The 23,611-nt window shown below is 49.4% G+C and overlaps 1 protein-coding gene across 2 annotated transcripts in view; it reads left to right on the forward strand.

The window, feature by feature from the left end:
* Positions 1–1,136: 1,136 nt before the first annotated feature.
* LOC140723661 (alpha-2-macroglobulin-P-like) overlaps positions 1,137–23,611 on the forward strand; it is a 47,573-nt gene continuing 25,098 nt past the window's right edge. For both annotated transcript variants that reach the window (XM_073038228.1, XM_073038230.1), the window contains exons 1-8: positions 1,137–1,257; positions 4,142–4,265; positions 5,000–5,121; positions 5,605–5,655; positions 6,801–6,884; positions 7,589–7,765; positions 16,383–16,464; positions 20,559–20,715. In XM_073038228.1, the coding sequence (XP_072894329.1) occupies positions 4,207–4,265; positions 5,000–5,121; positions 5,605–5,655; positions 6,801–6,884; positions 7,589–7,765; positions 16,383–16,464; positions 20,559–20,715 (732 nt within the window). In that variant the 5' untranslated portion in view covers positions 1,137–1,257; positions 4,142–4,206. The remainder of the gene's footprint in view (positions 1,258–4,141; positions 4,266–4,999; positions 5,122–5,604; positions 5,656–6,800; positions 6,885–7,588; positions 7,766–16,382; positions 16,465–20,558; positions 20,716–23,611) is intronic.

The following is a 23,611-nucleotide window of genomic DNA, read 5'->3' on the forward strand; positions in this document are numbered from 1 at the left end:
GGGTATGGAGGAATGTTTTAGGTCCTATGTGGCTTTATAGACCGGGGGGAAGCGGTTGGTGGCAGGGGGATAGATGGGTTTACAGAGGCGGGGCGCGGTGTAGGAACAACCTTCCCTAAGCTGTTCGAACCTCACAGAACCTTGCACGACTGCACGGCTCTGTAAACACCCACCAGCCCGGAGACTTTCGTCCCCACCTCCCCCACTCTCCTACGGCCACCTCGAAGCTTTCATTCCAAATATTTCATGTTGCAGACCACGGAACTCCCATAACGGAGACACTAGCCATTAGCCTAGACCTGGCTTGGTTCTGAGCTCTGCCACTCAGTAGTGTCCCGTGCAGGAGCGAGTCCCCTAGAAAGAAAGGTCCGGGTCTACTACCCAGAGACGTAGATCTCCACCAGGTGGGACCACCCTGACCTGGGAGTGGTGCCCGGGGTCCGAGATCCGCTCACAGGGTTCCGGGAAAACGGCTCCCTGTGAGGTAGAGGGGCTCAACGCCATATCGGATATCCCGCGGGTGGTGGTGTTTGCAAAAATGTAGAGGACTGTCGGGGCCGGAAGAGAGGAGTGGAGGGTGGGAGTGACGGAGACAGGGATGGCTGCAGGAGCGGGAAGGGGTGACAGAGACGAGGAGGGTGTCAGGAGAGGTAGAGCTGAAAGAGGCGAGGAGGGATGTAAGGGGGGTGACGGAGACGGGGAGGTGTGCGCGGGAGGGAGAATGTGATGGAGATGGGAAGGGGTATAGGGGAGGGTGGGTGACGGAGACAGGGAGAGGCGTACGGGGTGTAAGATTGACGTGGAGGTGGTGCAGGATAAGAGGGGGTTGTCACAGAGATAACGAGTGGTGCATATGAGGAATGGTCACACATCTTGGGACGTGAAGAGGTGCTTCGGGTGGAGGGTGGGTTCCCGTCGACATGGGTGACGGGGCCACATCTCACTGCGATTCTGCCTTGAGTGGGAGGGCCGAAAGTGGATGGATCGAGCGGCCTCTATCTCACCCGCACATCCATCCTCGCTGCGCACAGTTCCACCGGACACACCAACCTTGAAGTCACGGTCCCGGACGCCATCACCGAGTGGAAGGGGAGTGCGTTCTGCAGCGGGGACGCAGGCTTTGGGCTCTCGGACACAGTGTCTCTGTTCGCCTTTAAGCCCTTCTTCGTGGACCTGGTGCTGCCCTACTCCGTCGTAAGGACCGAGGGCTTCTCCCTCAAAGCGAAGGTCTTCAACTACATGGCGGAGAGTCTAATGGTAAGGGGGAGGCGCTGGGTGTGTTCCGCCGAATTTGGGACCCTCACGGAGTCAAATCCCAACTGGTCCCTCAACGGACTGAGTGCCAGGCGCTCCCTCAGCCGGTATTCCGCAATTCTTCCACAAAGTTCCTCATTGCAAAGATCTCTCCTCACTCCCCCCTCAGCACCTCACATAGCATTTCCCCCCGCACCCCTACCGGCAGAATTCCCTCCTCACTCCCTCCCAGCATTCATTCCTCACCCCTCTCACTGCTTTCGCGCACAACCCCTCCACACAGAATTCCTTCCTCACCTCCCTCCACGGTGTTCTTTCCTCAGCCTCTCCCACTGCGTTCCCTTCTCCGCACCTTCGCAGAGCGTTCCCTCTCGGCCCCCCTCCCACAGCGTTCCCTCCTCACATCTTTCACAGCGTTTCTCCCTACCTTTCTCGACCGTCCCACAGCATTCACTCCTCAACCCCTCCCACATCATCCTGTCCTCATTCCCACCCACAACATTGCCTCATCAGCCCTTCCCACAGTGTTCCATTGTTACCTCTCTTCCAGGGTTTTCCTTGCTCACCCCCTCCTACAGCATTCCCTCCTCAACTCCCTCCCACAGTTCCCTCTTCACCCCATTCAACAGCGGTGTCCTGCTCGCCACCCACAGCGTTTTACCCTCGCTCCCTCCCACAGCGTTAATTCTACAATCTGTCCCACAGCGTTCATTCCTCAGCCCTCCCACAACGGTTCGCTCACAGCCCCTCCCACAGCGTTACCTCCTCAACTCCCTCCCGCAGCCTTCCATTCCAGATCCCACCACAGCGTTCCCTCCTTAACCCTCTAACAGTTTTCCCTCCTCACCCTCTCCCACAGCGTTCCCTCCTTACCCCTCTAACAGTTTTCCCTCCTCACCCTCTCCCACAGTGTTCCCTCCTTACCCCTCCAACAGTTTCCCCTTCTCACCCTCTCCCACAGCGTTCCCTCCTTAACCCTCCAACAGTTTCCCTCCTCACCCTCTCCCACAGCGTTCCCTCCTTACCCCTCCCACAGTTTGCCCTCCTCACCCCTCCCCCACAGCGTTCCCTCCTCGCCCGATCACATGGGTTTCAGTCCTCATCCCTCCAACAGCGTTTCTTCAATACCCTCTCCCACAGCTTTCCTTCCTCACTTAAACCCGCGCAGCGGCCCTCCAACCCCCTCCCACAGTGTTCCCTCATCAACTCCATCCAACAGCGTTCCCTCCACTCATCCCAAGCCCACAGCGTTCCTTCCTCACCACTCCACAGCATTCCCTCCACACCACTAGCTACAGCCTTCCCTCTTCAGCCTCTTCCACAACATCCCCTCTCACAGCGTCCTTTCCTTAACCCACTCCAACAGAATTCCCTCCACATCACCTCTCACTTCGTCTTTCCTCGCCCTCTCACGCAGATTTCCCTCCACACCAGATACCACAGCTTTCCTCACCAGCCTCTCCATAGCGTTCCCTCCTCATCTCTCAGACACTGCATTCCCTTCTCGTCCCCTCCTCATCCACTTCCACTGGGTTCCCTCCTCACCCCTCCACAGTATCCCTTCCTCACCTCCACCCACTATTCAGCCCCTTCCACAGATTCCCTCCTCACCATCTCTCACAGCATCCTTTCCTCATCCACTCCCACAGCGTTCCCTCCTCACCCTCCTACAGTATTCCCTCCTCGCCCCCGTCACAGCGTCCTTTCCTCACCCATTCCCACAGCGTCCCTCCCCGAACGCCTCTCACAGCGTTCCCTCCTCACCCTACTACAGTATTCCCTCCTCACCCCCTCTCACAGCGTCCTTTCCTCACCCATTCCCACAGCGTCCCTCCCCGAACGCCTCTCACTGGCGTTCACTCCTCACCCCCTTCCACAGCCTTCCCTCCTCACCCCCCCCATAGCTTTCTATCCTCAATCACTCCAACAATTTCCCCTCCCCTCCCTCTCCCACAGCATCCTCTCTACGGTCGCTCCCAGTGTTCCCTCATCACCCTTCCTACAGGATTCCCCCCCTGAACTGCCTCTCACCACGTCCTTTCCTCACTCACTCCCTCAGTGTTCCCTCCTCACCCTTCCACAGCATTGCGTCCCCACCCCCCACAATTTTCTTTCCACACTCCCTCCCAAAGCGTTCCTTCACACCCCGTCCAGAGGGTTCCCTCCTCACCTGTCCCACAACGTCCCCTCCTCACCTATCAAACAGCGTTTCCTCCTCACGTTTTATCGCAACGTACCCCTTCCCTTCTCGACAGCCCCCTGCAGCGTCACCACCTCCCTCCCTCCAATAGCGTTCCCTCCTCGAGCCCTCCCACAGTGTTCCCTCCTAGCCCACTTCAAGAGCATTCTCTTCACCGCTTCCACGGCGATTCACTCTGAACCCCCAAAAGGCATTCCCTCCTGAACCCCTCCTACCGCTTTCACCCTCACCCCCTACAGCGTAAAATCCTCACCTTTTCTGTCAGCGTTCCCCTTCCCTTCTCGACCCCAGCTTTCCCTCCTCACCCTCTCAAACAGCGATCGCCCTCAATCCTAACCACAGCGTTCCTTTCTCACCCTCCCACTGCGTTCCCTCCTCACCCTCCCACACCGTTCCCTATTCACCCCGTTCACAGCGCCCTCTCTTCTCACCCTCCCCACTATGTCCCCCTCCTCAAACCCCTCCTACTGCCCTCCCACAGTTCCCTACTCATCCTGCAACAACGTTCCCCTCTTCGACCCCTTCCACAGCGATCCCGCTTCACCCCCCTCCTACAGCGTTCCTTATTCTCCCCATCTGCCCATCCGGACTGCGTGTTGTCTATGGGCACCGTCTTGGCCGGCTTGTCCGCACCTCGAGTTCCCAGTTGACGCCCATCTCCCCTTCTCTCTCTCCCACCGTCACAAGGTCAAGATCACCCTGGTTGAAGCTGAGGGCTTCGATATGGCGTTCTCCAACCGTGAACGCGAAGTATGCGTCCTGTCCAAAGACAGCGTTACCCTCAGTTGGAATCTGACCGCCTCGGGGATGGGTGAGTCCAATGTGCGGTCTCTGAACATCAGGATGAATCAGCCCCTGGATTCCCCGCCACTTCCCGGTCCAATGACTCCTGGTTTAGGGAGGGAGAGAAGAGTGTAAATCACACCCGGGTTCCCCTCCCCAACCCTCGCCCACTGACCCTGGGTTAGGGAGGGAGGGACAAGGTGAATCAGCCCCGGGTTTCGTTCCCCCATCGCTGTCCCCACCAAGCCTTGGGTAAGGAAGGGTGTGAATCATCCTCCGGTTTCCGTTCCCCCATCCCTGCACGACCGACGCCTATTTCGGGAGGGAGGTTCAGCCCCGTGTTTCCTCTCAACATCCCTGTCCCACTGACCCTTGTGTTAGGGAGGGAGGGATAGAGGGGCGTGAATCAGCCGCGGATTCCCGTTCCCCATCACAGTCCCACCGACTCCTGGGTTAGGGAGGGAGGATGGGGGTAAATCATCCCCGGGTGTCCGTTCCCTATCCCTACCCCAACGTTCTCTGGGTTAGGGAAGGAGGGAGAGATGAATAAGACCCGGGTCTCTGTACCCTATCACAGTCCTCACTGACCCCTAGGTTAGGGAGAGAGGAATGTCGTTCTCTCTCTCTCCCTTGCCCGTCTTTCCGCCTCCCTTTCTCCCTTTCTCCGTCCCATCACCTGAGTCCTCTTCTCGCGCTCCATTTCTCGCCTCCCTACATTCCCTCCTCACTCTATTCCACTCACCCCTCTCTGTTTGTCCCCAGGCGAGGTGAACTTCACTGTACGGGCAGAGTCTGTCCACTCGTCCACCCTTTGTGGGAACGAAGTTGTCGTCGTCCCGCCGAAGGGAGCCGTCGACATCATCCGCAAGCCGCTGATTATCGAGGTCAGCGCGGGTCTCCACGGCTACCCGGAGCCAGAGTCCGTCCCCTCCTGGGGACGCCACCCCCACACACCATATCCCTGTCTCGCTTTCTCTTGCGGTCCTGACCTTCATTATCCCTCACTCCTCCCTCGTTCCCTGTCAAAACCCTCCTTCACTCACCTCACTCCTATCCCTTACTCCTCCTCATTCACTGCCCTCACCCTTCCTCATTCCTCCCTCATTTACAACCCTGAATTCCACTCAGTCCTCCCTCATTCCGTCAAAATCTTCCCTCTATCACCTCATTCCTATTCCTTTCTGCTCCTCACTCACAGCCCACAATTCTCCCTCCCCGTTCCTCACTTTTCTCTCATTCACTGTCCTCAATCTCCCTCCATCCCCTCACTCCCTTCCTCATCCTCTCAATCGCTCTTTCATTCCCCTCCCCCCTTCCGTCCCTCTTTGCCCTTCACTGAGTCTCACTCCATGTCTCTCTCTCCGCAGCCCGAAGGCTCAGAGACGAGTTGTCGCACAGCTCCTTGCTCTGTCCTGCTGGTAGGTGGATCTCATTAACAAGGCTTTTTCACCCACTAAACTGCCACTCACTGGACCTTTTTCCACACCATTCTCTGTAAACTCTGAGAAAAATTCCAGGAGATCAGCAGTTTCTGAAATACTCAAGCCACCCCCATCTGGCACCAACAATCATTCCACGGTGATACAACATCGAACATAGAAATTTACAGGTGATCTGGCCCTCGACGCACAACGTTGTGCCGACCATGAAAGCTACTTTAGAAACTGCCTACAATTCCCCTGCTCTCTGTGTTTCTAAGCTCCACTTAACTACCTAAGATTCTCTTAAAAGACCCTAGTTTATCCGCCTTCACCACTGTCGCCGGCAATGCATTCCACGCGCCCACCACTCTCTGTGTGAAAAAAAAATCTTACTTCTGATATCCCCCTTGTATCTGTTTCCAAGCACCGTAAAAACTATGTCCCTCGTGTTAGCAATTTTAGCCCTGGGAAAATGCTTCTGGCTATCCAAACGATCGCTACCTCTCATCATCCTATACTCCTCTATCAGGTCACCTCTCATCCACAGTCGCTCCAAGGAGAAACGACCAAGTTCACTCAACTTATTTTCATAAGGCATTCTCTCCAATCCAGGCAACGTCCTTCTAAATTTTCTCTGCAATCTTTCTATAGTTTCCACATCCCTTCCTGTAGTGAGGAGACTTGAACTGTACGCAAGTACTCCAAGTGGGGTCAAAATAAGGTCTTGTATAGCTGTAACATTACCTCACGGCTCTTGAATTCAGCCCCACGGCTGATGAAGGCCAACACACAACACACCTTCTTATTAACACCATATGCGGCTTCTTAACAACACCGTCAAAGTCTTTTAGGTCACTATTCCAACCCTGTTCCGGTTTCGTCTGAACAACAACTGACCTCTTGACCACGTCGACATGCTTTGATGCATTGAGTTGTTCCCGTGTTATTGGCTGATGAGATGTTTGCATTAACGAGCAGGTGTACAGGGATACCTCATAAAGTGGCCACTGGGCGTAAACCAGAAAATGAACCAATGCTGTAGTGTTGTTGTGGGGAGGGTGGTCACAGCAAGGTTGGAGGGGAGAGACCCTCCTCTTACCAAAGGCCCATGAGGAGGACCTGTTCTTTTGTCTCACCCTCAGGGAAAGACATCACCGAGAAGATCCATCTCCAGGTCCCAGAAGACGTGGTGGAACGATCGGCCAGAGCCTACGTCACCGTGCTGGGTAAGGATCAGGCAGTACCACCCAACAGGTTTTTGAGCAGGTTCAATGACAGCCCGTCCACCCGTCCATTCTGAGTCCGCATTCCAAGTTTACTCGGAACATGAGAGGATGCAGCCCCTTCTTGAGTTTTTCAAGGGGCTGCTGCCAAGGTTCTGGTTCAACTATTGTCCCGCGGTTCTCATATAAGAGCACCCCAGTTCGGAAGTGAGCGGGGTCGTGAAGATAATCTCCTGGTGGGCTTGTTCCTAGGCCTGAACAAGATAGATGTTCGCGGATCGAGGCGGTGTAAAGTAGAGGGCGTTGCCCGGGCCGAATGCCTGCCTCCTTTTCGAGTGTACGCTAGTGCCCGGCTGTCCTTGGACAGCGAGCATGCCGTCGCAATGGGTACATTGGGGGACTGTCAGGAGCGGTGGGACCCTCATGATATCAATTGTCCAATAGACAGTAGTGACCATATTTTAATTTAAGTCTACTCACTGTCTTGTAAATGCTGAATATTTGTACCTTGTGTATTTGTGATGTAAGTAAACTTTTATAGTTCTGTAAAAAAAAGACACAGCGGGGTGTGTGTAGTAACCTAAATTTCTGCAGCACGTGAAATGGGGCGGGTTTCCGAGGTTGGGTCAGAGGTTCTAGAAACATGAGGTCCTCATTCCGATTGGGTTACGATCCGTGACGCCGTGACCCCTCCCTCTCAACTGCAGGTGACCTCATGGGAAGCGCGATGGAAAACCTGGACCACCTGCTCAGGCTGCCCACGGGCTGTGGTGAGCAGAACATGGTGAAGTTCGCCCCCAACATCTATGTGCTGAGTTACCTCCAGAAGACGCACCAGCTCACGTCCAAAATCAAGGATAAAGCTCTCGGCTTCTTGCGGACAGGTAAATCGCCGGCCCTGGTCTGTCTGCCCCTCGCACCAGGCCGTGAGGAAGGGGGGGGGGGAGGAGGGAAAAGAGGAGAGGAAAGAGGAGAAAAAGAGAAGAGAGAGAGAGAGAGAGAGAGAGAGAGAGAGAGAGAGAGAGAGAGAGAGAGAGAGAGAGAGAGAGAGAGAGAGAGACTCAGGTCCTCTGGCTCTTTTAGGAGTACAAGAATGAATTGCTTCGCGATCATTTTTTTTAAAGTTTAAAGAAAGGAACAGGCAAAGATGATGTGAAACTAGGTAAAAAAAAAAACCTCAGAGAAAGACAAGGTAGTGACTTGTGCAGACTGACACTTTTAAGATCACATCCTGAGACAAGGCCTCGTCCATGAGATAAGGCTACACCCTGGGACAAAACCCACATCCGAGAGAGAACACCACATCACGGGGACGAGGCCACATCCCTGAGACAAGCAAAGGCACAATTTAAAACCACAGTCAATTAAAGCAGCAGGTGTGTCATGTGTTAACACCTGACCAATGGAAAATGAAATGGTTACAGACGGTTGTGACTGTCGTACCACTTTGTCACCAGTAAGAGGAAACAACCATCATGTATTGTGAAAATATACGCGTTACAAATGTCAGTAATTACAATTTTAATCTTGCTAAAATCCTTACTATTTGAACGCAAAAAACAAATGATTCCAATAGAGAATAGACCCGATAGAATCATTAATTGACATTTTCTGAGGACGTGGAAGTGAGGGGAAGGTCTTTGTAAGTGTGTGTCAGTGAGTGTGAGAGAGAGAGAGAGAGAGAGAGAGAGAGAGAGAGAGAGAGAGAGAGAGAGAGAGAGAGGAGAGAGAGAGAGGAGAGAGAGGAGAGAGAGGAGGAGGAGAGAGAGAGAGAGAGACAGCGGGAGAGACGGAGGGAGGGAAGAGAAGACGAAGAGAAAGAGAGAGGGAGGACAAGAGAGAAATTGAGGAGGAGGGGAGAGAGAGAGAGAGAGAGAGAGAGAGAGAGAGAGAGAGAGAGAGAGAGAGAGAGAGAGAGAGAGAGAGAAAGAGGGAATGGTTGTGCATGTGCCTTACTGTGTGGCACCCCATACACTGTGTGCTTCAAGGGAAATTGTATATCTAAGAGAGGAATTGCTGTCTGTGTATGAGGTAGAGCGAGAGTGATGGAGACCATGTTTTTGTGACTCTGTGCGTCAGCCTCTGTGTGTGTCGAACTCTGTCGCTGCGTCTCTCTCAGTGTCTCCATGTCTCTCTTCATTTCCGTGATTCTCTTTGTGTCTCTTGCTGTGCGTGTCTCTCTCCGAGTTCTCTGTCTCTCTCTCTCCCGCTGTATCTTTCTGTATCTCTCTGTCCCTGTGTCTCTCAGCGTGTTTTTTTTTCCTCTGTCTATCTGTATTTCTCCGTCTTTCTCTCTCACTCTGTGTCTCTATGTGACTCTGTGTGTCTCTGTGTCTCTCCGTGTCTTTCTCTCACCCTGTGGCTCTCTGTGTATTTCCGGGTGCATTTGTGTCCCTCTGTATCTCTCCCCAATCTCTCTCCCCCCCCCACCTTCCCCTCTCTGTCTGTCACTCTCTTAGTCTCTGTAATTGTGAATTATTCATTCAAGAATTAGAGTAAGATTCATTACATCATCCTCTTCAATATGATAGTTGTTGTTTTGTGCCAGAAGAACTGCATTTTTAAAATTACTATGATAATTAAAGTAAATAAATTACAGGAAAGGCAAGTGTCAGGGAATGTTCAAAGATCAGTGTTCACAGTAATGAATTATTATCAGAGTACGTACATTTCACCACATGCGAACCTGGGATTCCTTTTCCTGCGGCATACTTAGGAAATCTATAGAACAGTAACTGTAAACTATAAGGAAAATGTGCAAACGGAGATATAAATACATAGCGAAATATAACACGCTATTATCCTTAAATGAATACAGCTATATACTGTTGTTCAAGAGCCTGCTGGTTGTTTCCATTGTTTAAGAAAGGGGAGAGACAGCAAAAAGAAAATTACAGACCTATTGGAAAATTATTGGAGTCGATCCTCAAGGATGAGATTGAGTTACCTTGACAAGATAGGCCCAAGTCAGCATGGTTTCATGAAGGGAAGATCCTGCCTCACCAACCTATTGGAATTTTTTGTGGTTATCTCGAATAAGATTGACAAGGGAGAGGCTGTGGATGTTGTGTATTTGGATTTTCAAAAGGCATTTGATAAGGTGCCGCATAAGAGGCTACTTAATAAAATGAGGGCCCATGGAATTACAGGAATAATATTGGAATGGCTGGAGCAGTGGCTGATAGGCAGAAAGCAAAGAGTGGGAATACAGGGATCCTGTTCTGGTTGGGTGCCGGTTACTAGTGGTGTTCCGCAGGGGTCGGTGTTGGGGCCTCTACTTTTTACACTGTACATCGATTATTTAGATTATGGATTAAATGGTTTTGTGGCTAAGTTTGCGGATGATATCAAGATAGGTGGAGGAGCAGGAAGAGGATAGAAAACTGGTTGACAGATAGAAAGCAAAGGGTAGCGGTGAATGGGTGTTTCTCAGAATGGCAGGTGGTGACTAGTGGGGTGCCACAGGGCTCGGTATTAGGACCACAGCTGTTTACGATTTACGTCAACGATTTAGATGAAGGGATTGAGAATAACATCAGCAAGTTTGCTGATGATACTAAACTGGGCGGCAGTGTGACATGTGATGAGGATGTTAGGAGAATTCAGGGTGACTGGGATAGGCTGGGTGAGTGGGCAGATACTTGGCAGATGACGTTTAATGTGAATAAATGTGAGGTTATCCACTTTGGAAGTAAGAACAGGAAGGCAGATTATTATCTGAACGGTGTAAAGTTAGGTAAGGGAGAAATACAAAGAGATCTAGGAGTCCTTGTTCATCAGTCACTGAAGGTGAATGAGCAAGTGCAGCAGGCAGTGAAGAAGTCTTTGGAATGTTGGCCTTTATTACAAAGGAAATTGAGTACAAGAGCAAGGAAATCCTCTTGCATTTGTACAGGGACCTGGTGAGACCACACCTGGAGTATTGTGTACAATTTTGGTCTTCAGATTTAAGGAAGGACATCCTGGCTGTAGAGGAAGTGCAGAGTAGATTCACAAGGTTAATTCCTGGGATGTCAGGACTGTCTTACGCAAAGAGGTTAGAGAGACTGGGCTTGTACACGCTGGAATTAAGGAGATTGAGAGGGGATCTGATTGCAACATATAAGATTATTAAGGGATTGGACAAGATAGAGGCAGGAAATATGTTCCAGATACTGGGAGAGTCCAGTACCAGTGGGCATGGTTTGAGAATAAGGTCATTTAGGACGAAGTTAAGGAAAAACTTCTTCCCCCAGAGAGTTGTGGGGGTCTGGAATGCACTGCCTCGGAAGGTAGTGGAGGCCAATTCTCTGGATGCTTTCAAGAAGGAACTAGATAGGTATCTTATGGATAGGGGTATCAAGGGATATGGGGACAAGGCAGGAACCGGGTATTGATAGTAATTGATCAGCCATGATCTCAAAATGGCGGTGCAGGCTCGAAGGGCCGAATGGTCTACTTCTGCACCTATTGTCTATTGTCTATAAGTGTTGAAGAAACGGAAAGGTTACAGAGAGATTCGGCCAGTTTAGGAGCGTGGGCAAAGAAATTGCAGATGAGATATACTGTTGAGAAATGTACGGTTGTACATCTTGTCAGAAGAAACAATCGGGCAGATTATTATTTAGATGGGGAGACAATTCAAAAATCGGAATTGGAAAGAGACTTGGGCGTCCTAGTGCAGGATACCCTAAAGGTTAACCACCAGGTTGGATTGGCAGTAAGGAAAGCGAATGCTATGTTGGTATTCATTTCAAGAGGAATAGTGTATAAGAGTAAGGAGGTGTTGTTGAGGCTCTATGGGGTACTGGTGAAACCCCATTTGGAACACTGTGTGCAGTTTTGGGCCCCTATCTTAGAAAGGATATGCTAATGTTGGAGAGAGTTCAGAAGATTCACGAGGATGTTTCCTGGAATGGAGGGACTAGCATATGAGGAGCATTTGTCGGCTCTTGGATTGTATTCATTAGAGTATAGAAGAATGAGAGGGGATCTCATAGAAACATTTCAAATGCTGAAAGGATTAGACAGAGTAGATGTGGAAAGGCTGTTTCCTTTGGTGGGTGAGTCCAGGACAAGAGGTCACAGTCTTAGAATTAGAAGGTATACATTTAAAACAGAGATGAGGAGAATTTTTTTTAGCCAGAGGGTCGTGGACTTATGGAATTCGTTGTCATATACAGCTGTGAAGGTCCAATCCTTGAGGGTTTATAAGGAGGAGATTGCCAGGTATCTAATTAGTCAGGGTATCAAGGGATATCGGAAAAAAGCCGGAAATTGGAACTAGACGGGAGAATAGTTTAGCTCATGGTGGAGTGGCGGAGCAGACTCGATGGGCCGAATAGCCTGTTTCTGCTCCTTTGTCTTGTGATCTTATGATGTTGTGGTTGAGGAATAGAAACTGTTCTTGAACCTGACGGTGCGAGATCTGAGACTCCTGTACCTGCTGCTTTATGGTAGCAGCGAGAACAGGGCATAAAACAATGAGATCATAAGACATAAGAGAAGTTTTAGGCCACTCAGCCCATCGAGTCCACACCAAAGGCAGATCCAGAATACTATTTTACCCCATACACCTGTCCTCTTACACATTTATTGCTGCTCCGACCGAACGGGAATCTATCAAATTCCACTTTAAATAAATGACCGTCAGATATAGGAAAAAAAACTGAACCATATGGCCCAATATTTCTGCTCTGCCATTACATCATGGTTGATCCAATTTTCCTATCAGCCCCAATCTCCCCGTATCACTTCATGCCCTGAACAATTAAGAATCTACCAAACTTTGCCCTCAATATAGATAAAGCCTTGGTCTCCACAGCTGCCTGTGGCAAATGAATGATTTCTGTACTTAAACAAGTTAGAAACTATTGAGAGTTTGAAGGTATTGACAATCATCTTGAATGAACAATACAAATGAAGATTTGGAGGATGCATTCATCGAAAGCGTTGTATAAAGGCAGTCCATATACCCACCGCAGACTGGAGCAGAGCATTCCACAGATTCACCAATCTTTGGCTGAGAATTTCCTCCTTACTACTGTTATAAGTGATCGTCCCTTTCTCCAATGGCAACTCATTCTTTGTGAAATGGGCACAAAACTGTCGCTAATACCCCAGTGTGGCCTGACTGGTGTCTTATAAAGCCTCAGAATTATCTCCCTTGCTTTCTCAGAACATACCATAGAACATAGGACAAAGAATAGTACAGCACCGTACAGGCCCTTCGGCCCACAATGTTGTGCCGGCCCTTAAATCCTGCCTCCCATGTAAACCCCACTTTAAATTCCTCCATATACCTGTCTAGTAGTCTCTTAAATTTCACTAGTGCATCTGCCTCCACCACTGACTCAGGCAGTACATTCCACGCAACAACCACTCTCTGAGTAAAATCCCTTCCTCTAATATCCCCCTTGAACTGCCCACCCCTTATCTTTAAGCCATCTCCTTTGGTATTGAGTAGAGGTGCCCTGGGGAAGAGGCGTTGGCTATGCACTCTATATATCGCTCTTAATATCTTGTATACCTCTATCATGACTCCTCTCATCCTCCTTCTCTCCAAAGAGTAAAGCCTACCTCCCTTAATTTCTGACCACAATGCATACGCTCTGAACCAGACAGCATCCTGGTAAATTTCCTGTGTACCTGTTCCAATGATTCCACATCCTTCCAACAATGACATAAAGATCCACCCAGTTCTGTGAACAGAACTGGACACAGTACTTCAAGTGTGGCCTAACCAGAGTTTTATAGAGCTGCATCATTACCTCGCGACACTTAAACTGTATCCCTTGGCTTATGAAAGCTAACACCCCATAAGCTTTCTCAACTACCCTATCTACCTGAGAGGCATCTTTTAGGGATCTGTGGACATGTACCCCCAGATCCCTCTGCTCCTCCACACTACCAAGTAACCTGCCATTTACTTTGTACTCTGCCTTGGAGTTTGTCCTTCCAAAGTGTATCACCTCACACTTCTCCAGGGTGAACTCCCATCTCCCACTTCTCAGCCTACTTCTGCATCCTATCAATGTCTCTCTGCAATTTTCGACGGTCCTCTACACTATCCACAACACCACCAACCTTTGTGTCGTCTGCAAACTTGCCAACCCATCCTTCTACCCCCTACATCCAGGTCTTTAATAAAAATCTCGAAAAGTAGAGGTCCCAGAACCGATTCTTGTGGGACCCCACTAGTCACAACTCTCCAATCCGAATGTACTCCCTCCACCATGACCCTCTGTTCTCTGCAGGCAAGCCAATTCTGAATCCACCCGGCCAAATTTCCCTGGATCCCATGCCTTCTGACATTCTGAATAAGCCTACCGTGTGGTATCTTGTCAAATGCCTTACTAAAATCCATGTAGATCACATCCACTGCACTACCGTCATCTATATGCCTGCTCACCTCCTAAAAGAACTCCATCAGGGCTGTTAGACACGATCCGCCCTTCACAATCAGACCATGATTCTCTAAATGCCAATAGATCCTTTCTCTATGAAAGTTTTCCAACAGCGTTCCCACCATAGACGTAAGGCTCACTGGTCTATAATTACCCAGACTATCCCTACTACGTTTTATTGAACAAGGGGACAACATTCGCCTCCCTCCAATCCTCCGGTACCTTTCCCGTAGACAACGAGGACATAAAGATCCTAGCCAGAGGCTCAGCAATCTCTTCCCTTGCCTCGTGGAGCAGCCAGGGGAATATTCCGTCAGGCCCCGAGAACTTATCCGTCTTAATATATTTTAACAACTCCAGCACCTCTTCTCCCACCTTGCTCTAGAACATCAACCTCACACATATTGTCCTCACCGTCATCAAGGTTCCTCTCCTTGGTGAATACTGAAGAAAAGTATTCATTGAGGACCTCGCTCACTTCCACAGCCTCCAGGCACATCTTCCCACCTTTACCTCTAATCGGACCTACCTTCACTAATGTCAGCCTTTTGTTCTTCACATAATTGAAGAATACCTTAGGGTCTTCCTTTACTCTACTCGCCAAAGCCTTCTCATGCCTCCTTCTTGCTCTCCTCAGCCCCTTCTTAAGCTCCTTTCTTGCTACCCTATATTCCTTAGTAGTCCTGCCTGAGCCCTGCTTCCTAAACCTCAAGTATGTTCCCTTCTTCCACCTGACTAGATTTTCTACCTCACTTGTCACCCATGGTTCCTTCACCCTGCCATTCTTTATCTTCCTCACCGGGACAAATATATCCCTAACATCCTGCAAGAGATCCCTAAACATCGACCACATGTCCATAGTGCGTTTCCCTGCAAAAACATCATCCCACTTCACACACGAAAGTTCTAGCCTTATAACCTCATATTTCGCCCTTTCTCAATTAAATATTTTCATGTCCTCTCTGATTCTATCCTTTTCCATGATAATGTTAAAGGCCAGGGAGCGGTGGTCACTGTCCCCCAGATGCTCACCCACTGAGTGATCTGTGACCTGACCTGGTTCGTTACCCAATACTAGATTTAGTATGGCATTCCCCCTAGACGGCCTGTCAACATATTGTGACAGGAATCCGTCCAGGACACACTTAACAAATAGTCTATTCCTCTTGAAATGAAGGCCAACTTTACATTTGGCTTCTTTACCACAGACTGAACCTGTATATTAACTTTCTGGGACTCTTGCACGGGGACTCCCAAGCCCTTCTGTGCCTCTGATGCTTCAATCTTCCCCCCATTTAGATGATATTCCACGCTGCTGTTTCTTTTACCAAAATGTATTATCAGACATTTCTCAACACTGCATTCCACCTGCCACATTTTTGCCCATTCTTCCAATTTGTTTAAGTCCTGCTGCAATCGCATTGCTTCCTCAGTACTACCTATCCCTCCACCTATTTTCGTATCATCCGCAAGATTTTCCATAAAATCCATGAATTCCACTATCCAAATCATTGACAAATAATGTGAAAATCAGCGGTCGCAATACTGGGCCCTGAGGAACATCACTAGTCACCGGCAGCTAACCAGAAAAGCCCCCTTTATTCCCACTCGCTCCCTCACTACCTGGGCCTGGGTGTGTCAATCTTTGATGACGCAAGCTGCTTTGCATTTGTCGATGGACCGTTCAGATAATCTGATGGCGGAGAGGAGGAAGCTATTCCTGAATCGTTGAGAGTGTGCCTACAGGCTCCTGTACCTCCTCCCCGATGGTAGTAAAGAGACGAGGGCACGTCCCGAGATGTTGAGGGTCCTTCAGTGATGGATGTCCGCTTCCTGAGGCACTGCCTCTTGAAGATATCCTCGACAGTGAGGAGAGTTGTGCCCGTGAGTGAGCTTGCTGAGGCCAGAACCCTCTGCAGCCTCTTACCTGGCGGTGAAACAACCCGTTGGAATGCTCCCGTGGGACATCTGTAAAAAATTGCGAAGAGTCTTTGGTGACAGGTCAAATCTCTTCAAACTCATAACGAAGTACAACTGCTAGCCTGCCTTCTTCATGATTGTATCAGCGTGCTGGGCTCAGTACACACCTGTTATAATCCCATTCGCCTTCCCACAGGATATCAACGCCAGCTGAACTACAAACACCATGACGGTTCCTTCAGTGCCTTCGGAAGCGATGATGGAGCGGGGAACACGTGGTAAGGAAGTTGGGCATGGCGCTAATGTCTGCCACTGACATCACATAAGGGGGGAGGCAGGGGGTCAGAGACAGAGGGACCCACACGAGGGGAAGGAGTGAGGCAGGTGAGAGGGAAAGATGGGGGAGAGTGATAGGGAGAGAATAAAAAGTGGGAAATAGATGACGGACGGAGGGAAAGGGACTGACAGGAGGAGGGGACTGGGAGGCAGGTGACTGAGAGATAGAGAGAGAAGAGCAAGGCAGAAGAGGGAATGAAACATTACCTCTCTTTCCCATGTTATTAATATACAGAGGCCAATTTTCTAGGTACCCTGTACACTTGCTCCTTAATGCAAATACACAATTATCCAATCACACGGCAACAAATAGTTCCAGAAAAAAAAGACGCCGACATAGTCAAGAGGTTTAGTTGTTGCTCAAACCAAACGTCAGAAAGGGGAAGAAACGTGATCTAAGCAACTTTGACCGTGGAATGATTGTTGGTGGCAGATGGGGTGTTTTAGTGTCTCAAAAACTAGTGATCTCCTGGGATTTTCATGCACGGCAGAATTTGCTGAGGATGGGTCCAAAATAAAGATGCAGTGAGAGTCAGGCAGTTCTGTGGGTGAAAATGCCTTGTTGATGAGAAAGGTCAGAGAATGGCCAGACTGGTTCAAGCTGACGGGAAGGCGACTGTAACTCCAACAACCACACGTTACAACAGTAGTGTTCAGAAGAGCATCTCTGAATGCCCAACAGGTCGAACTTTGAAGTGGATCGATTTAGTAAGCAGAAGTCCGCGATTGTACACTCAGTGACCACTTTATCCGTGTCTGAATTGTGAGGCCTTGGACGTTTGGAGTCAACGATGGATATTGTGTCCCAGCCGCCTAGATACACAAGACTGGACAGTACGATATGCAGAGCAACCTCTTGCCAAGGCTGTAGTCTCTCCTCTCACACAACTGATGAGCCCAAAGGAACGGCAGAGATCGATAGAATTTGGCATCAGCGGCATTGTAGGAGTTGGCGGCCAGAGTTCACTGTCTTAGCGATTCCAGTTCTGGGTATTTCTTTCGTGGTTTACGTATTAGTGAGTAGAACCGCAGGGCAGCAGAAGTTTGAGATCAGAGTTTCCCTTTCTCCTAGATGAGCTGCCAACCACTGCTGACGGGCCCCATCGCCCCGAAGCGATGTTAAGCCACCTGTAACCCACCTTTACAACTCCTGCTGTCAGTAGAAACAGTTCTGCTGGGCTCAGTAGCTAAGCCACACGTGAAGATCAGAAGCTGGACTTGTTTGTCAGAGGCTATTTGAAGAGCACGCCATTGGGAGAATTGAACAGGAGCTTGTCCCGATTACCAGCCCCGGCTGAAGGAACCCAAATCTCGATCAGGCTCTTCTTTAAGGCTGGATGATGGAGATGTGGAAAGCATGTTTTCAACAGGGAGTGGGGGTGTGGGTGCAGGGACTCCCTCAGAATAGAGGAACGTACTTTATGAATGGAGATATGGATGAGTTGATTTAGCCAGAGGGTGGTGAATCTATGGAATTCGTTGCCATAGGCGGCTGTGGAGCCAAGACATCGGGTATATTTAAAGTAGAGATTGATAGGTTCTTGATCAGTCGGGATGTTAAGAGAAAACGTAAATTGTCGCTGGCCTGTTAACCTTGTCTGCTGGAGGGAGATTCGGCATGGGAGTTGTGTACACTCGGTCGTAGTGCAGACTAGACCTCAGGCCGAGGGCTTGCCTGCTGACACGGACCAGGTGAGGAGGAGACAGTTGAGGCGGTGCAGAGTGGCGACCACGCTCGGCTGGGTGCTGGCCTCTCCTGTCGGTACTGCGCTCCCGCATTCGATGGGAGAAATGACAGGCTGGGTTATGCGCTATTTGTGCTATTTTTGTTAGGATTTGCTCCATGGCCTCAGAGGAAAGCTGATGCGCTCGTTTTCATCTATCATAGTTGAATGAAATTAAATTCGATTGGATTTTGGATATGAAGGCGCAATATTGCTCCTATATGTTATGTTCCTATGGGCTTTATTTGCCGCCTGTGTTTTGAAGCACGTGGTTAGATGCATTGTCGGTTCATCGTGGGTCGATGAGGAAAGTCAGTACGCCCCATTTCTTGTTCCGGCAGTGAGGGAAAGGGAGACAGAACAAAAGAGAGAGGCAGAAGAAAGTTGTGGAGGATGAGCCAGATGTGGCGAGTGCAGCCCTTGATCCCAGCAGTGAGAGCAACAATATGACCGCGCCAGGGTTCGATTCCCGCTTCCGTCTGTAAGGAGTTGGTATTTTCTCCCCGTCACCGCGTGTGTTTCCTCTGGGTGCTACGGTTTCCTCCCACATTCCAAAGATGACCGAACCGGTTATAAGTTGTGGGGCGAGCCGACTGGCGCGCCGGAAGCGTGGCGACACTTGTGGGCTGCCCACGAAACACCCTGGCTTATTTTCTGCACGTTAAAACTCTTGACTTTAAGTCCCAATTTGGATCTCCGAACAGCCAAAGCAATGGAAGGATGAGCTGGGAGGCTGCCCGCAAAGGTCACCACGGTTTCCAGCGACAAAATAGCGCGAGTTAAGACCATAAAATGCGGGAGCAGGATTAATCATCGAGACTGCTCCGCTATTCCATCATGGCGGGTTGAGATGGAACGGTAATATGGCGGCGTGAACAATGCTTTCCAACACTGGCAACCCCGGTTTATTTCTCACCGCAGTGCGTAAGGAATTTGTAAGTTCAACCCGGTTTCTCCCGGGTGCTCCACTTTTCTTCCATGGTCCAAAGAGTTACCGATTGGACGTTTAATTGGTTATTGTAAGTTGTCCCGTTATTAAACTAGGATGAAATCAGGGGACTGATGGACGGCACGGTTCAAATTCCGCACTCTATCTCAATAAACAAATAACCCTCTCAACTCCATTCTCCTGCCTTCTCCCGGTAACCTTCGACACCCTGCCTAAGCAAGAACTTGTCAACCTCTGCTTTTGATGTACCCGACGACTTGTCTACCACAGCGGTCTGTGACAGTGAAATCCAAATTCCACACCCTCTAGAAAAGATATTCTTCCTCATTTCTGTCCTAAAGTGATAACCTTGTATTCTGAGCCGATGCCACCTGCTCCTAAACTCTCCCCTATTGGACATATCCTCCCCATGTCCACTCCATCGAGGCTTTTCAGAATTCGACAAAATTCAATGAGGCCCACTGATTCTTCTAAACTCCAGTGAGCCATCAAACCTTCCTCATAAGTAACCCCTTTCATTCACAGAATCATTCTCTTGAACCTCCTCTGGACCCTTTCCAATTCCAGCGCATCTTTCCTCACATCAGTGGCCCAGATCATGCCCAAGATGCTCCTCTGTGTTACACACAGAAAATCTGCAACAATTCCTTTTACAAGCAGAGCAGTCTCGATGGGCCAAATGGCCGAATTCTGCTTCTGTCTCATGCTCTTCTTCTTCTCTCTCTCTCTCTCTCTCTCTCTCTCTCGCGCGCGCGCGCGCACACACACACACACACACACACACACACACACACACACACACACACACACACACTCCACACACACACACACACACACACACACACACACACACACACACACACACACACACACACACACACACACACACACACACACACACACACACACACACACACACACACCTTGAACCTCCAGTCCACGGCCCTGGAGTCGCAGACCTGCAGAGTGGGAAGGCAGTAAAACGTTGAGGACGAGGTGGGGGCGTGAGTGGGGAGGAGAGGGAAAGAGAATGATATGGAGAAAGAGGAAGAGGGAGAAATGATAGGGAGGGGAGTAGGATGTCGAGGGGAGAGGAGAGCTGTGAGGATGAGACGGAAGCGGATTGGGGAGGAAAGGGGACTGGGGAGTGAAAAGGGTGATGAAGGGGTTGGGTGTACAGGAGGGGACAGGGGAAAGGGATGAAGACGGAAGGGGAGGGGCTGAGAATAGAGGAAGAGCGAAGGGGAAAGTGGATGGGGCACTGAGGGGAAGGGGAGGTGAGGAGAGTAAGCGAGGGACAGGAAAAGTCTGGTATCCTGATACTTTCCACGCCTCACCCCTGCCCCTTGCCTCCCTCCCGCAGGCTCACTGCCTTCGTGCTGAAGTCTTTCCTGCACGCCGAGCCCTACATCTTCATCGATGACTCTGTCCTGCAGCAGGCCGCCTCTTTCTTCCTTCAGTACCGGCTGGAGTCGGGCTGTTTCAGCAGCGTGGGTAACCTGCTCAATAACGCCATGAAGGTAGGGTACACGCTGGAGGGGTGCAGGGGCACTAAACAGAGGGGAGGGGGTGCAATGACGCTGTAGCAGGGATGGTTGTGACGAGCAGTTCCCGAATCTGAATTGGATATTGGGTTGCCGAGTGTCGAACCTCTGAGAGCCCGACAGATTCCTTACGAGCAGGCGGCGAGAGTCAAATCCCGACCTGTGTGACAGAAGAGTGCAGGACAAACACAGGACTTTCTGCACATTCAGTCGCGCCAAGCCATTGAAACTGCCTACTCCCATCGACCTGAACCCGGACCACAGCCGCATAGGTGACCAAAACTGCAGACGATACTCCAAACTGGGCCTCACCAGTGTCAAAAACAATTTTAACACAACATCACATCTCCTGCACTCAGTATTTTGATTTATGACGGTCAAAATGTCAAAAGCTTTTTTTACGACCCTGTCTACAGCAACGCCACTTTCAGCGAATTATGGATCTGTATTCCCAGATCACTTTGTTCTGCCACACTCCTCAGTGCACTACCATTCACTGTGCAAGACCAACCATGGTGGGTCCCACCGAAGTGCAACATTTCGTACTTGTCTGCATTGAATTCCATCTGCCATTTTTTCAACCAATTTTTCCAGCTGGTCCAGATCTCAGTGTAACTGCATTATCCAACTAACTGCATTATCATCCCGATCTTGATATAGATGATAAACAACAACAGACCCAGCCACGATCCCTGCAGGACTCCACCAGTCACAGGCCTCCGGTCAGAGAAGCAGCCATCTACGGCCACTCTCTGGCTGCTCCCACAAAGCCAAAGTCCAATCTAATTTACTATCACATCTTGAGTGCTGATGCTGAGGTTATTGACCAACCTCCCTTGCGGGATCTTGTCAGATTTCTTGTTAAAGCTCATCCACTGACTTGCCTTCATCAATGTTCCTGGTAACCTCTTCAAAAGCTCAATTAGAGTGTTTAGACATGAACTACCATGCACAAAACCATGTTGGCCATCCTGAATCAGTCCCGGTCTGATATAAGATTTACGATCCTATAGAATATCTTCCAATGACGAATAAACTTCCTGGGCATCTCGGGTACAGGTATCCATCGAGGTTTCGATGGTAAACTCTTCCAACTTCATCAGGGATGATGCCTAAGCACGTCTAGTCCGGTGGTATTTATTCCGCTGTCGTGCCATGCCGCCTGATTGGTTAGAACTCATCCAATCAGGTTTACGCTCTCCCACCTTCTTTACAATTGAATTCCAGTTTTTATTCAGAGCGAGGCACTTGTCTTTGTTAAAACGTTGTTTCTAGTTTTACCAGATTGGATGATCAGGAGGAATGGACAACGGGTGAATATATGCCACCAGACTAGACATGCCCAGTCATCATCTCTGATGACAATTGCACAGGTTGACATCGAAACGTCGGTTATAATCGATACTTGTACTCAGTTGGAAGGCCGAGAAGTGTATTCGTCGTATACGCGCTGTGAAAGCACTAGACCCTTTTTATATACCTTCCAATAACATTATCACCAGCCTATAATTTCGTGGATGTGGTTTTGAGCCTTTCTTAAACAGTTCAAAGGTTCATTCATTATCGAAGTATTTATGCAGAATACAAAACTAACATTTGTCTTCTCCAGATAGCCACAAGAACAGAAAATCCTAGAAGCAGATGAAAGAAAGAAATTCCCCCGCACGAAATGAAAAAATAAACAACTTGCAATCTCCAAGCACCCCCAACCCCTCACTCGCACAAAAAAATACTAACAGATCAGCCAATAAACCATCCTGCCATCGGCAACAAAAAATGGGCAAGAACTCGAAAAGAAAATCATAGAACTAAGAGAGGCCAATATTAACTGCTGTCCAGTCAATAAGTCTCAGAATTTCAATAACATCATGGAGTGAATCGGGACTCTGAGGGAAACAATGTGAACCAGCGGCCCCTTCGAGGGAAGCGAGGAAAGTGGACCTCTATAGACTCTGTGTTCCTCTCCTGAGAAAAATGCACATACAAAAAATAATTTAAGACCCTCTTATTTTGGCTCCACAAATAGATGACCATTTTGACTCACCAGAGGACCTTATTCTCTTAACACATCTCTAGAATCGCTTAGAATTCTCATTCACCTTGTCTGCTGGCGAACCCTCATGCCTTCGTTTAGCCTCCCGATTTCTTTGTTAGGCTTTCTCTTGCATTTCCTATACTATATTTGCAACTCATTTGTTCCTACCTGCCTATACTGTATCTGCTATGAACCTCCTTTTGTCTTGACCCGGACCTCAACATCTTTTGAAAACCAAGTAGGGGAAAACGTTACATCGAGTGAGCACATAGACATTACTTCCACAGCAAATAAGCAAAACGATAGGTCTGGTCCATGGGTTGAGATTCTAAATTGGGGGAACGTCAATTTTGATGATATCAGAAAGGATCTGGTAAGTGTGGATCGGGACGGGCTGTTTTCTTGCAAAGGTAAGTAGGAAGCCTTCAAAATCGAAATCTGGAAAATGAATTCCCAGCAGACACCATTTCTTTGAAGCATCTTCCATATCCATCTCCCGCCGAACAAAGGATAGAGCAACCATTCCAAAAAAATCTCTAACCATATCACTGTTTCTCAGTAAGACCATTATGTCAGCAGTGTAACCTTTCCCAGGGTGTTACACCATGCAAGTTTCCCCTGAACATGTCTATTGTGCAGACGGACACACACACACACACACACACACACACACACACACACACACACACACACACACACACACACACACACACACACACACACACACACACACACACACACACACACACCGAAACATACGCACACAGACACTGAAACACACACTCACACAAACACACAGAACTGCAGACGCAATCACACACACATACGTCCACACAT

The sequence above is a fragment of the Hemitrygon akajei genome, unplaced genomic scaffold (genome assembly GCF_048418815.1).
Source record: "Hemitrygon akajei unplaced genomic scaffold, sHemAka1.3 Scf000123, whole genome shotgun sequence".
NCBI classification, from domain to species: domain Eukaryota; kingdom Metazoa; phylum Chordata; class Chondrichthyes; order Myliobatiformes; family Dasyatidae; genus Hemitrygon; species Hemitrygon akajei.